At 36.0% G+C, this 12,353-nt stretch overlaps 3 protein-coding genes across 4 annotated transcripts; all 3 read right to left on the bottom strand.

The window, feature by feature from the left end:
- Positions 1-1,479: 1,479 nt before the first annotated feature.
- HINT4 (histidine triad nucleotide-binding 4) lies at positions 1,480-3,790 on the bottom strand. The gene is made up of 6 exons (XM_086641041.1): positions 3,545-3,790; positions 3,375-3,421; positions 2,429-2,505; positions 2,285-2,351; positions 1,810-1,887; positions 1,480-1,703 (listed from the first exon to the last, which is right to left on the bottom strand). Exons 1-6 carry the CDS (start codon positions 3,614-3,616, stop codon positions 1,619-1,621), a joined length of 426 nt encoding a protein of 141 aa, XP_086497167.1. The 5' UTR covers positions 3,617-3,790; the 3' UTR covers positions 1,480-1,618.
- Positions 3,791-4,952: 1,162 nt separating this feature from the next.
- SPX3 (SPX domain protein 3) lies at positions 4,953-6,215 on the bottom strand. Its single transcript, XM_086641534.1, has 3 exons — positions 5,867-6,215; positions 5,616-5,781; positions 4,953-5,418 (listed from the first exon to the last, which is right to left on the bottom strand). Exons 1-3 carry the CDS (start codon positions 6,080-6,082, stop codon positions 5,093-5,095), a joined length of 708 nt encoding a protein of 235 aa, XP_086497660.1. The 5' UTR covers positions 6,083-6,215; the 3' UTR covers positions 4,953-5,092.
- Positions 6,216-7,939: 1,724 nt separating this feature from the next.
- EMB2794 (Tetratricopeptide repeat (TPR)-like superfamily protein) lies at positions 7,940-11,730 on the bottom strand. 2 transcript variants are annotated; one of them, XM_086641531.1, is made up of 3 exons: positions 8,997-11,730; positions 8,729-8,832; positions 7,940-8,634 (listed from the first exon to the last, which is right to left on the bottom strand). In XM_086641531.1, exon 1 carries the CDS (start codon positions 11,396-11,398, stop codon positions 9,173-9,175), a length of 2,226 nt encoding a protein of 741 aa, XP_086497657.1. In that variant the 5' UTR covers positions 11,399-11,730; the 3' UTR covers positions 7,940-8,634; positions 8,729-8,832; positions 8,997-9,172. The 2 variants fall into 2 exon arrangements, with proteins under 2 accessions (XP_086497657.1, XP_086497659.1); XM_086641533.1 differs by having other exon boundaries at positions 9,028-11,577.
- Between the last annotated feature and the right edge of the window lie 623 nt (positions 11,731-12,353).

Raw genomic sequence — 12,353 nt, 5'->3', positions numbered from 1 at the left:
GTAAACCCCCAAAACTAGGAAATGGAAGGTAAAAAGAAGGTGCAAATGCACTTGATGTATTTAGGAGTACATCAAATGAATGTGAATGAATGAATGAAAATCACTAGTCATGATATGTTATCCGATCTCCCAACATTCTCACTGTTATGCTGTGGTAATGAATTCAATGTTTCTCCAAAAAGTTTTACTTTATGGGTTCAAGGACAATTATAATACTTTTCTGAAATGATTTTCCATGGGGCATAAAACTACAAACTCAACCCTTCTTTCATTGAAATCTTATGGGATGTCTCGTTATTGGTTCATGTGTAAAACGCAAATAAACAGTACCGCTAAATAAATGAGACGTAGATATTTGCAAATTGCCCTAAAAACCAAGTACACGCTCTGAGTTTATTAGTTGTTTGCAAAAAATTTCCAAAGGTGATTCTAGGATACCTTAACTTCCTATTTTCTCTGGCCGCCTCTCTCTCTAGCTCTCCCTCATGGTTGGTACACCTACCAGACTGGAAAGTCATGTAGATGGCCGTCGATGAGTTGTTCATGCTAAAATTTGAGAAATTGGTGGCTGTGAATAGTAAAAATGGGGTTGGGTGGTGGGTGTGAATTGTAAAAAGCTTGTGTATAAAATTTCCCTTTCAAGATTGGTAACTAGTTAACTTTTGTAGGACTCTTTGAGCTTCTATATTGTGAAAGGTAGGGAATGGTTCTAAGATTCTTATAAGTTTAATATTCATTTTCTCAGTCCACCACTCTTTGGTGTAACGGTTGGACACCCCTCTTAAGTCCATGAGGTCATGAGATCGAGTCTCGGTAGAAGCAGTTGCCATCAAGATTTATTGTATGTAACTAAGGTTATTAATAATGTAATAATTTGTCGGGCTTTAGGCCTCTTTGTTGTCGGGCTTTAGGCCTCTTTCATTCTCTGTTTAAATTAGGCGGTTATCGTGCTTATTACATCTCCATGATGCATCAATGCCTTGTAACGACTAACGTAGATCGTAGTCGAATTCTCAAGAAAAAAAAAAAGTTCATTTCCATTCTAATTTGTATACCACAAGTAAGGAGGTGCACATTATAGAGCATATCTTAGTTCATCAACAACTTAGGTGTTATTCAAACTATGTGGGTGTATGAGTTCAAGAGCTTTTTGTGTTGTGTCAAATTTGTACACTTCAACCATCAATATCTAGTTTCAAGCAACCTAGTGAACTAGAGATTAATAGATTATCACATTCTATGATATGGAAAATTTTACAACTTCAAAGGCAAAAAAAGACCGCTAATGTTTGATTTTTGTAGATGCATTTCCACCAAAACATATTTTTCAGTAAGCTTTCATAATATCCAACTACAGATCAAGATGGAAGCCCTAATCTTTAATGGTCTTGAAAAAGTATTATGAGAAATATATATATATATATATATATATATATATATATATATATATATATATATATAAATTTTATTACCTGACAATTAAGAAGAATATCATTTATAGAAGATTGGCATAAGATATTAGACATGAAATGGGTGAATCCCATGTTATAGACATAAAGTTTAACCAACAAGCACAACAATTAGAGATACCATGGTGCTTTTGTGTATCACTTCAATTTTAGGGTTTTATCTTCTGCAACAATTTCTCGGCCTCGATGAATCCACCAAAGGATCCCATGGATATGTACTTTAAATGTCTCCATCTGTTCAAGTTAAAGTAGGAAAGCAGATGTTAAAGCTCTTTAACTCATTTCAATCAAATAGAAATACAGAGCCGGAACACAAAATTTTGGTGGAGGAACAACTTACTTAGGTATGAAAGGAAGTGCGAAGCAATGGAGGTGGAGATGGTCGACACTATTAAACGGAGGCTGGTGAAACCCAAATCTGCAAAGGAGCATACGAGAAAACTTATGATGAATCGAACAAATAATGCTAAACGATGAAAATTAAGGGCTAAAAGTACAAAAATTTCAAACAAGATGTAGATACAAATCATTTTTATATTATACGCAAGACGTTGACCTAAAACTTGTCACATGGGCCTAACACGTATGAATACAAATTCAAACAAGATGTAGATACAAAAACTCACATTTTAAACCTATTAGAGATAGAAGTATTTGACATGAGTACCCGAGCGTTAGTTACTAGTGAGGCACAAAATAAGATCTAAAGACCAAAAGTAGTTTCAACTATCCAAGTTACATATTCATCTTGATAAAGAAAGAAAGTTCAAAGCAAATATAACAAGCTGATATGTTTCTAGTTAAAAATTCATTACTTGTATTCCGTAGAATCAGGTGCATCTCTATGCACTAGATCTTGCCCCACATTCAGCATGTGGCTCACTGCAGAAAAACATAAGCACGGTAAGTACAAAACTAGAATAATAGTTTCTAAATATCGTAACGGGGGTAGGAATTACCCAATTTAAAATCTTCTGTTCTCCTTTGGAGATTTTTGACAGTTGGTATGTGTGTCACAGGGATCACCAAATAATGCCTAAAATCAAGAAAGCAAAAGAATGATATCAATAATTAATATATATGATAAGTGAAACTATAAAAAGGAAGCTTCAAGAATGGAAAAATGTTGTAAACAGTAGTGCACAAGAAGTAACTTGCGGACTCGAGAATAGCCTAATATTTCATATCATGATATATTATAAAAGTTAACGAAATGGAATCGAGGTTTATAAAGTATAAGATGAGTGTTTTTTGTTTGTGAGCATGTCCATCTAGAGGTATATTGTAAGTATGGTATAGAAGAGGAGGATGGTGGTTAGGGTATAAACAACACATCAAACCGACTTGTTTATATCCCATTGTAGTCTTGAAAGGTCCAATACCCATGGTCTGGGTCCAACTCAGGTCCTTGCTAATATCTTACTGTGATCAAAACTGACAATCAACAAGCACGACTCTAACAAATACGCATGAACTACTTCGATGACTAAAGTTAACCTAAAATGCACCAAAAACATAGTTTTAGCTTGCAGGTGAATCTGCGCTTCCGCACTAAACTAAACTAGTTAATCGCAATTGAAGGTGAAAGATGGTTATGCCATTTTATTTGAATTCACCATTTAACTTTTACAGAACCCACATTCCAAATCCCATTGAAAAGCTTACAAATCCTGATTTAGCTAAATCAGCCCTAATTAGACACTAAACCATGAATAGTAATATTTATGATGGAAACAATCTGTTGCCCTAAGCTAATAGATTATTAATCTTACTAGAACAATTTAAAAAACCCATTTATATATTTGACCGATTAAGCTGATTGGAGCATTAAATTTCTAAATTATGAGGTCAATTACCATTTCCCAAAACAGAGAAAAGATCCATTTTTTTTTTGTATGAAATTACCTGAAAGCAGAAGGGTTAATATCCTTGAATGCAACGACCTTGTCATCCTGTAAGGGATTCAAAAGCAACAAATTGAAGATCAAAGTTAGATTGATTTGGGTAATTTTTAAAAATCTAGTAATAAGAAGAAGAAAAGAGGGAAATAAAGGGAATAGAGAAAGAATGTTTACAGAGTGGAGGAGAGGTGTAGAAGTTGAAGAACGAGCAATTTTGCAGAACAAACACGTCTCCTCTCCCGCCATTTGGTGCCCTAATTTTCAAAATCTCGTCGTTTGTGGGGGAGTTCTAATGGTTCATTCATCATCGCCTTGATGGATCTCCCAATAGGGTAATGGTTCCAATTCGATTATTGGAGCAACCCCAACGTGCTCGGGCTTGGCCGGCAGCCTCAGTTCGGCCCGCTCCAACGCGGGAACCTCGAGGTTGAGCTTGCAGGCCCAATTTTGACCGTGGGTCCCACAACAGGTATAATTGGAGTGAATCTAAAAAGAAAAAAAAATTAATTAATTAATTATTTCTCTAATTTTTTTTTTTTTTTTTATCTTTTTAAATTTCTCTACCTCTACACAATAATATCAAATTTAAATTATATATCTGAAACTAATAATTTGCAGTTGAAAATTAAATCAAAATCACACACAAGTACATAATTTGGGATTGGAAATGTGACATTGGAATTGAAGAGTCATAAGCTCCCAAAATTGCGAGCCTCGTACTATTCTCGTTGTCCTACCTATATTGTTCTACTTTTGCCTCGTTCTTTTAAAACTAACCAAGTATGACATAAATAGAATTCTTTCCACTATTTCGGTGTAGGATGTTGCGGACCAATTTTCTGGATTGTTACTGATATTGTCCGCTTTGACACAACTAGGTCTCACTAGAGAAGGATGCTTAACTTCTTAAGAGGAGCACTACACTCTGTCTCACCATCAATGTGGGGTTGCTTTACAACACACGCTCTCAAGACCCCAATGTGGGGTTGCTTTACAACACAGGCTCTCAAGACCACATCACAGTGAAAAAAATTGTGATGATAATGTGTTGTAGGATGTGCGGACCAGCCTTTTAGGCTGCTAGTGATATTGTCCGCTTTGGTACACTGAGCCTCACAGTTTTAAAAAGTCTCACTAGAAAAGAGTGTTTAACCTCTTAAGAGGAGCATCATACTCCGTCTCGCCACTCATGTGGGATTATTTTACAAAATATTTTGATTTAATTCTTTTTCGTTAAACACAAATAATGTCTAATTTTGTACTAGATAGATATATATCCAATTTCAACCAAAAAAAGATAGATATGGATCCAAAGATGCAGTAACTATATGATTTGGGATAAAAATTTTTGTTGATATTGTTTCATTAATCTTTCCCAAATATAAAAGGGAACTAGCAATAAGATTATAATCATTTATGTAGTTCATTTCATAAATGTACTTTACATGTGTAGGAATTTATGTAATTCAAATTTCATATCTGACTTTGAAAAAAAAATGCCAGACAACACCGTAATTAAAATAAACCTAGCACAGAACCCCAAATTTTCAGCCACGCTACTGCAAGAAATCCTATCAAAAGGTGCTATCGGAAATTCGTATTGAACTTTTATCTTGGAAAATAGTAACGATTAAGTCTTTATGATTTACAAGATACTTCCTCCAATTACATAATCTGGATTAGATAGTAAAATGGAAAGGTTAGCCTTTTGATTATAGGTAATTAGATTCTACTGCACTCGGAAGAAACTGAAAACTGATTACAAGTAGAACTTGTCTTCATCTCTTCCATTGTCATTAATGCAGCAAGTGTATTTTTGAGTATACTCTCTGTAACTACTATACTTCTACTGTCCTTTTCTTTTCTTGTTCCTTCTTCATCTTCCTCCATTAATACGAAAATTGCTTCGATGGTATTCTCACATTCCTTAACAAGCTTCGTGACATAATGAGTCTTGAAGAAAGGTTCTTCAAACACTTTTTGTATGAAAGGTAGGCGTAAACATCGGCTTGTTCTCTTGTCATACTTCTTCAGTATTTTGGCTAGTCCTGCAAAACTCAAGTTATTAATCATGTCTCCACTTCTTGTTAACTAATAGATTTCGATTTTAAGACGTGATTTCTTCCCTAAAGATAATGACTAAATTTGATAAGAATGATACTATTGCAAGGAAATATAGCTCGGATTAGATTTAAACGAATCAAATTCATAAGAAAACAAGGAACAAGTCTTAAGTCAATCGAACCTGTGAAATTGATATTACTGTAGTTAAGTAAAAGCACCATTTCTCCATGGAAATTGACAATATCATCTCTGATCTTTTCAATTTTTGTTGTAAAGTCCATTCTTGAAGGGTGGGTTCCAATTGGTCCTAATATAGCCATCACTTTCTTGATCCTCTCTTGCAATTCCTGTCACCAATATGACTTCAGTTCGTAATATTTAGTTAGTGAATTAGATAATTAAAGAGCCATGAAAATTATATCTAATTCTTACTTCATGACGGATTATGAAATCCTCTTCTTGTTCGACAAAAAACCAATTAAATTTATGGATCTCTGCATCTAAAGTGAAGATGAAATCTGCTTCGACCTTCATCGACTCTTCTACCAGTCGAACCAGCTTCTTCAAGTCCTTGTAACATATAAATTTGTTTTGCCATTCTGGTAATGTCTCCTGAATTTGTTGTTTCAATCTCTTCTCATACTTCATTTCCGTAAAAAGATACTAGATCAAGATCAGATTATTAGAATAAAGTTTGGGGAGGTCCTAAATAGTGGGTTTAATTTCATTAAAATATAGAATCTTTCAAGGGGCATATTCTAAGCATGATCTCTTAGCTAAGCCTAAGCAAATTGACATTGTTAATTGTTCGAATATTCTGTTATTCTTTTCCTACACAGAGACCTAATAATTATTTCTTAATAATATATGTTGGGTAAGTCATAATGTTGTAAGACTCCAAAGTTTGGTTGTTAGAATAGGTTTTTTTTTCTTTTTATAATAGTTGAATAGGCAAATAACTATTAGAAGCATCACAAGGCAGAAAAAAAGTAACCTAAGATCTAGGGTTTGAGTTACACCTACCAAAACTAGCTTAGGTAAATTATGCAGAGGAAATATTTTTTGTAGATGGAGGCTCAGCTAGGGTGTCTTAAGTGATGCTTGTTGTTTCTCATTGTCTGAATCTGAAATATTGTACTCAAATGGAGCCAAAATTGACCCAGTTAGCTATTCAAAGAGAAAAAACACATTCTAAGTAAAATCTGATTTGAGACACTCGTCAGATTTAAGATTACAAACTTTTTGGGCATCAAGCAATAGTATGACCCATTCAAACTTCATGGATCGAGGTATGTAACAAGAACGTGGGACAAGATAAGTAATTGGTTGTAAAGAAAATAAAGACATACCAGGTGGTAGTAGAAAAGGTCCCGTTAAGTACAAGAATAAGACTCCTTCCATATTCTTAGCATGTTGAGAGGATCTCCACTTAGAATATCTGAACGGGTTGACATCATTTCTGCACTTCCTACGGAAATCTATGAACCAGACAAGAAGCATAAGACCACAAACATAAAGTCAGACTACGTAGGAACCATTGTGGTACAAGGACTCGGTGTCTCTTTCCTATAAGGAGAGAAAAAGAAGTATTTCCTGTAGAACATTATGCAAATTTGAGGCCCATTACTCAATCCCATCTTCCAAAATTTTAGTATGAATAAAATGTAAGAAATACATGTTAAGAAACTACAAAATTTCCGACAATAACTCTTATAAGAACCGAAATCAACTAATCAAGTTATTGCAATGTGTGTTAACTATCCGTTCTTCAATTGCAACCAACCATTGAAATTGTAAATAAAGAAACCAAATCGGGATAGATTGAACCTGGCTGGTCATTGTTAACAAGTTGTAGTGGACCGAATGAATTCTTCACGCTAGAAACTCTAGAAATAGTAGGCACTGAATTCTTTCAGCAACGGCGAGGCAAATACCTGCAGAATATCAGATCGATACAGTTAAATGATAGCAATGAAGCTTCTCAATTCTCATGGATGGTAGGCAACCAAAGCTTTGGTTCATGAATTATAATTTTCAGATAAAAACATCCAGAACAATCAAAGAAGACTAACAATTCTGAACAGTCTCTGTGGGATAAAGATCCAGGAAATAAGCAGCACTTCGAAGATGATTAATGTGGTTAAGTTAGCTCTTTATCAAACATAAAATTGAATCATACAACATATTCATGCATCCCTTCTCCATATACTTCAATACTTACTAACAAATCGTACAAAGTAATTCCCTTGTCTGCAGTTAGCAAATCAGTACTAGAATGATGTCACAAAAACTCTTAGGGCGACTGGTGACAGTTCACCATGGACCTAACAGAAAGATGCAATTTGTAGGGTTCGTATTCAAAACACTTGTTTGACTGATAAAATTCAACTAATCCATCAAACTTTGCACACCAACAGCATCCTGATGATTTCTGCAGTCAAATATATAAAAACAAATACATGGGCTAACCATTATGTTCGAAAATATCATTACTAAGAACTTATATGAAGAAAAACTCGTGCACTTCTTTATATAAAAAAGAATTGATTAGAATATCAAGCGACAAGCTTAAAAAAAACATAATTACATTATTTGCTACAAAGATAAAGCCTCGTAATAATAATTAAACAAAAAAAAAAACAAGAAATATTGCTCCTTTATTAGCATTACAAGTTAGACAGTATAATTTGACATAGTATTGCTACATAGGATATTTTCATCCTTTCATCTCGGGAATAAAGAAATGGTGTGTGATACAAGTATCATATTATTAAACAGTTTTTGCAACTCACTGAGTTCCGCTTCATCTATTATGAGAATACTTCGGATAACTCTTTTATGGCTTTCTCTCCCGACACTTGTCATCTTCTCTTTGAACAGCATCAACATCATTCTTTTGCAGCACGAATTGTTTTACGGCAAAAGAGGTTTGCAAGTATCTAAGTGGAAAAAGAATGACCTGTAATAAGTGTCTACGGTGAAAAAATGCACTTTAACCCATGTAAGCTGATAGATGTTACTTATTAGCTCCAATCTAAATATCTAACTGAAGTGGTGTAGCAGCCGATCTTTATAATTGAAGGAAATATAGAAAGGCTTGACTGAAAGATTTTAAGACGAAATCAATGGCTTAATTCCTTTTGAATTTTGGACCTCCGAATGTGACACTTGTCTTGTTTAGGCCCCACCAAGCTGTAAGCCTGTCGTAGAAGTTTTAAACCATCAAGCAAAAGTAAGAAATACAGTAGTAATCACCATGATATAAAACACAAAAGGTTAAAAACTCAATCTTACTCGAACAAAATTGCAGGAAATGAGTAGTGGTTAAATGATCCTAGCGATCATTCTATCAGGTCTGATGAACCTCCTTGTGCTGTAAATTAAGCACACTGTAAATCCTGCAACAACAATACCCCAATGAAAAGTTAAAACTGGGTGAAATGACGCCTTCTTTTTGTAGTGAGACAAGGAGGTTCGACTCCGAAGCCAATAATTTACAGCATAAACTCCTATGGGAGAAGAATATAATGCACATGCTGAGAACTAATAGCAAATAATTCACCTCACGAAGATTCAATTGAGAGTTTAAGTACTTTATCTGAAAGGGCGACAATGACCTGCAGTTCACCATCCAGTACAATATCGCTGATGACCGAACACTGCCGATACAGAGTCATGAACTATTAGGCATCATTAAAAGCCAATGGTGAATTTTAACCATGCATTTAACTATCTTCTTCACGTCTTTTCATTTGGTACAGCGTGTATCAGACCCCTTCTTAACATCTCATTTTGCAATTCACCAGCTTTGTCCAAGTTCCCTTGCTGATGATACTTCCGCAGAAGACAACTATATACAGCCTCATCAGGAAGAACACCCTTCTCTATCATTTCATCGAGCAAATTGCGTGCTTCTTCTACTTGATCGCATTGACACAGTCCCCATATTAATGAAGTGTAAACATGCAGATCAAGCTGAACCCCACTTTCCAACATTCTGTTACGAACGTCGAAAGCCTCTTGGAGATTTCCATGCTTCAAATTTCCATCCATAAGAGATGTAAAAGCCACTTTATCTGGAAGTATACCCTTCTCCAGCATTATCTGAAAAAGATTTTTGGCTTCTTCCAAGAAATTATTTTTACAAAGCCCGTCAATGAGAGCGGTATAAACAAATACATTAGGTTCTAAACCAACATTTACCATCTTATCAAATTGATGGGATGCTTCTTTTATCATCCCTGCCTTACATAAACCATCGATTAAGACACAATATGTCACAGTCGAGGGTACAACCCCTGATTCCTGCATTTTATTTAGAAGGGTGAGGGCATCTGCGGCATTTCCTGCCTTGAAATAAGCATCTAAGAATGTCGTGTAGATAAAGAGATTTACCTCCAAACCACATTCTCCCATTTCATCCATTAAGAGCTTTGCTTCTTCGAGCTTTCCTAGGTCACAAAGCCCCCAAATTATAGTTCCATATAATGATATATCGCGTTTTATGCATTTTTCACCCATTTCTTTTAACAAGTCCATCGCTTTCTCTGCCATCCTGTTCTTGAAATACCCATGAATCAAAGCTGTATACATTAGCTGGTTTGCAACAACTCCAGCTTCTAACATTGCCCTGAAAACTTTTTCGGCTTCCTCTACTTTTCCTTCTTTACATAGTCCATCCACTAAAGCCGTGTAAGTAACAATATTCAGACATCTTCCTGCCTCGACCATCTCACTAAACAATTTCAGTGCGTCAGTAAGGTTACCAGCTTTACAATTACCATCTATCAAAGAAGTATATGTGAACTCATTCGGAGTGAGACCTACCAATCTCATGTCTACAAAAAACTTGATTGCTTCTCGAAGCATCCCTTCCTTACAAAGAGCATCAACAAAGGTACTATACGTCACAACATTAGGCTTAATCCCATTTTCCTTCATCTCACGAAGATAGCGAAATGCCTGAGCAATCTGCTCATATTTACAGAAACAGTTTATAAGTGCATTATACGTTATAACATCAGGATCAACACTTGCCTTCTTCATTTCCTCGAAAATACTAATTGCTTCATTCAACTGGCCAAACTTCCCATGACCATCAATAAGAGAGTTATACGTAACAATATCCGGTGTCAAACCCGTATCTTTCATCCGCAAAAACAAACTCTTTGCAGAACTTAAATCCCCTTCCTTGCACATAAAATCTATCATAATGTTGTAAGTGAAAACCGACGGAACTATCCTGGCAGCTATCATGTCCTCAAAGAACTTTTTTGACATATTCGACCTACCCAACTTCGAAAGTCTATGCAAAAGGGCATTACAAGATCTTGCCTTCGGAAAAATCTTAAATTTTCTCATCCTAGAAAAGCACTCATTTGCCTCTTCAAGCAAACCCAAATCTGTCAAGACACTAAATAACGCGTCAAAGACTCCAAACCCTGATTTACAAACACCTTTAGTCAACCACATAACATCAAAAACATCAAAACCAGGCACAACCCGATTCGAAAAAATCAATGATTTCAAAACTTCTTGTGCATCATAGTACATTCTACTAGAAAACAATATATGAATAAGAATACCATAAGACTCACTAGTATGACAAAACCCATTTTGCTTTGCTGCCCAATCAAAAAATTTACTAGCTAAACTAGGTTCATCCCTCAACTCAACCAAAACCCTAGAAACCTTAATGGGAGCTAAAACAGAACCAATTAACTCAACTACTCTAGAATCATCCCATTTTTCTTCCCTAATGATCTTAACTATAGACTCTTTATTAAAATCTTCTCGAGAATTACTAATTTCTGCTTCAGTTGATAAATGAAATGGAATCAAATAGATAAACAAAGTGGGTTTTAAAGAAGTTGATCGATTAGGGTTAGAAAGAGAGAAAATGAAGCTTACAGGATGAGAACTTAACCGTCTTACGCCGTTTAAATTGCGTAGAAAATGTATCATCTTTCAAGAAGAGATTTTTATTAGAGATATTTTCAGCGCCAAGAAGATAATCCATTGATGATTGACATTTCAGTGATTTGTGATAGATTGGTTGTTGTTCTTTCTTCTTCTTCCATGGGGGAGGGTTTTATTAGGGTTTTTGAATGTTTAGTAAACGCAGGTGGTCAGGGGTGAGAATTGACACTAGGCTCTAACTTGGGGTTCCGCGAATTAAGTTCAGGTGAGTTCTGGTTCTGGACTTGGACCTAAACCCCTAAACCCTAGGCGAAGACCGGTTCGGACCTCATTGTTGTCGATCACAGACAAATAAATCCCTAACACTGGATGCAGTCGGTTGCAATCCGGTCCAAAATCCCTTTGAACCAGTTGGAAAGAAGCGCGGACCTGTCAGGGTGCTGCGTGCGGTCGGTTGCAAACCGGTCCATGATCCCTTTGAACCGGTTCGGAAGAAGCGTGGACTTGTCGAGTCCAAAGAATCAATCGGATTGGTTGGTTCACAGTCGAACTGCCCTTGGTAGTACCAGGTAGTAGTGTTCTGGTACCGTCAAAGGTACGATAACCATTCGGAAACGGAATTCTGGGCGAGGGGTTATGATTCAACGCGTTGAGCTAGTTGCTAGCATCACGGGCGAGTTAGTTCAGGCTAACCCTTCCTTTGTTCCGGTAACCTATCAAACCGATGGGTGTCATTAGCAGCATAGGGTCTCCTCCTATGTTGTTGGGTACCCTTCAATGGTTCGAGCCAGGGTACTAATCTAGTGAGTGCCCCCAAAAGACAACCTAACTGTTCCGAAGACGGGTGTTACGGCGAAGGAAAAACTTATTGGCCCTCCACACAGTATTAGAAGCATCTCCCTCGAGACAAACTTTATGAGGGAGTATGAGGAAAAAGAGGGTCTTTAGAAAAATGGGGGCACTATTCGACCAAAATTTGTATGGGCAAATTCTATAGGGT

This window comes from Eschscholzia californica, unplaced genomic scaffold, assembly GCF_041429995.1.
Source record: "Eschscholzia californica isolate CP2 unplaced genomic scaffold, dmEscCali1.0.p SCAF_5, whole genome shotgun sequence".
NCBI classification, from domain to species: Eukaryota; Viridiplantae; Streptophyta; class Magnoliopsida; order Ranunculales; family Papaveraceae; genus Eschscholzia; species Eschscholzia californica.
This window is presented reverse-complemented; position numbering and strand designations above follow the sequence as displayed.

What these genes read in the sequence shown, in the direction of transcription:
- HINT4 (XM_086641041.1), bottom strand. Translation starts at nt 3,616, where the DNA reads ATGGCGGGAGAGGAGACGTGTTTGTTCTGCAAAATTGCTCGTTCTTCA. An exon ending in AACAGAAGATTTTAAATTGG is followed by an intron (nt 2,352 to 2,428) that starts GTAATTCCTACC and finishes GTTTTTCTGCAG; the next exon opens with TGAGCCACATGCTGAATGTG. An exon ending in CCTGATTCTACGGAATACAA is followed by an intron (nt 1,888 to 2,284) that starts GTAATGAATTTT and finishes GCTCCTTTGCAG; the next exon opens with ATTTGGGTTTCACCAGCCTC.
- SPX3 (XM_086641534.1), bottom strand. Translation starts at nt 6,082, where the DNA reads ATGAAGTATGAGAAGAGATTGAAACAACAAATTCAGGAGACATTACCA. An exon ending in ATTTCATAATCCGTCATGAA is followed by an intron (nt 5,782 to 5,866) that starts GTAAGAATTAGA and finishes TATTGGTGACAG; the next exon opens with GAATTGCAAGAGAGGATCAA. An exon ending in CAGTAATATCAATTTCACAG is followed by an intron (nt 5,419 to 5,615) that starts GTTCGATTGACT and finishes TGAGTTTTGCAG; the next exon opens with GACTAGCCAAAATACTGAAG.
- EMB2794 (XM_086641531.1), bottom strand. Translation starts at nt 11,398, where the DNA reads ATGATACATTTTCTACGCAATTTAAACGGCGTAAGACGGTTAAGTTCT.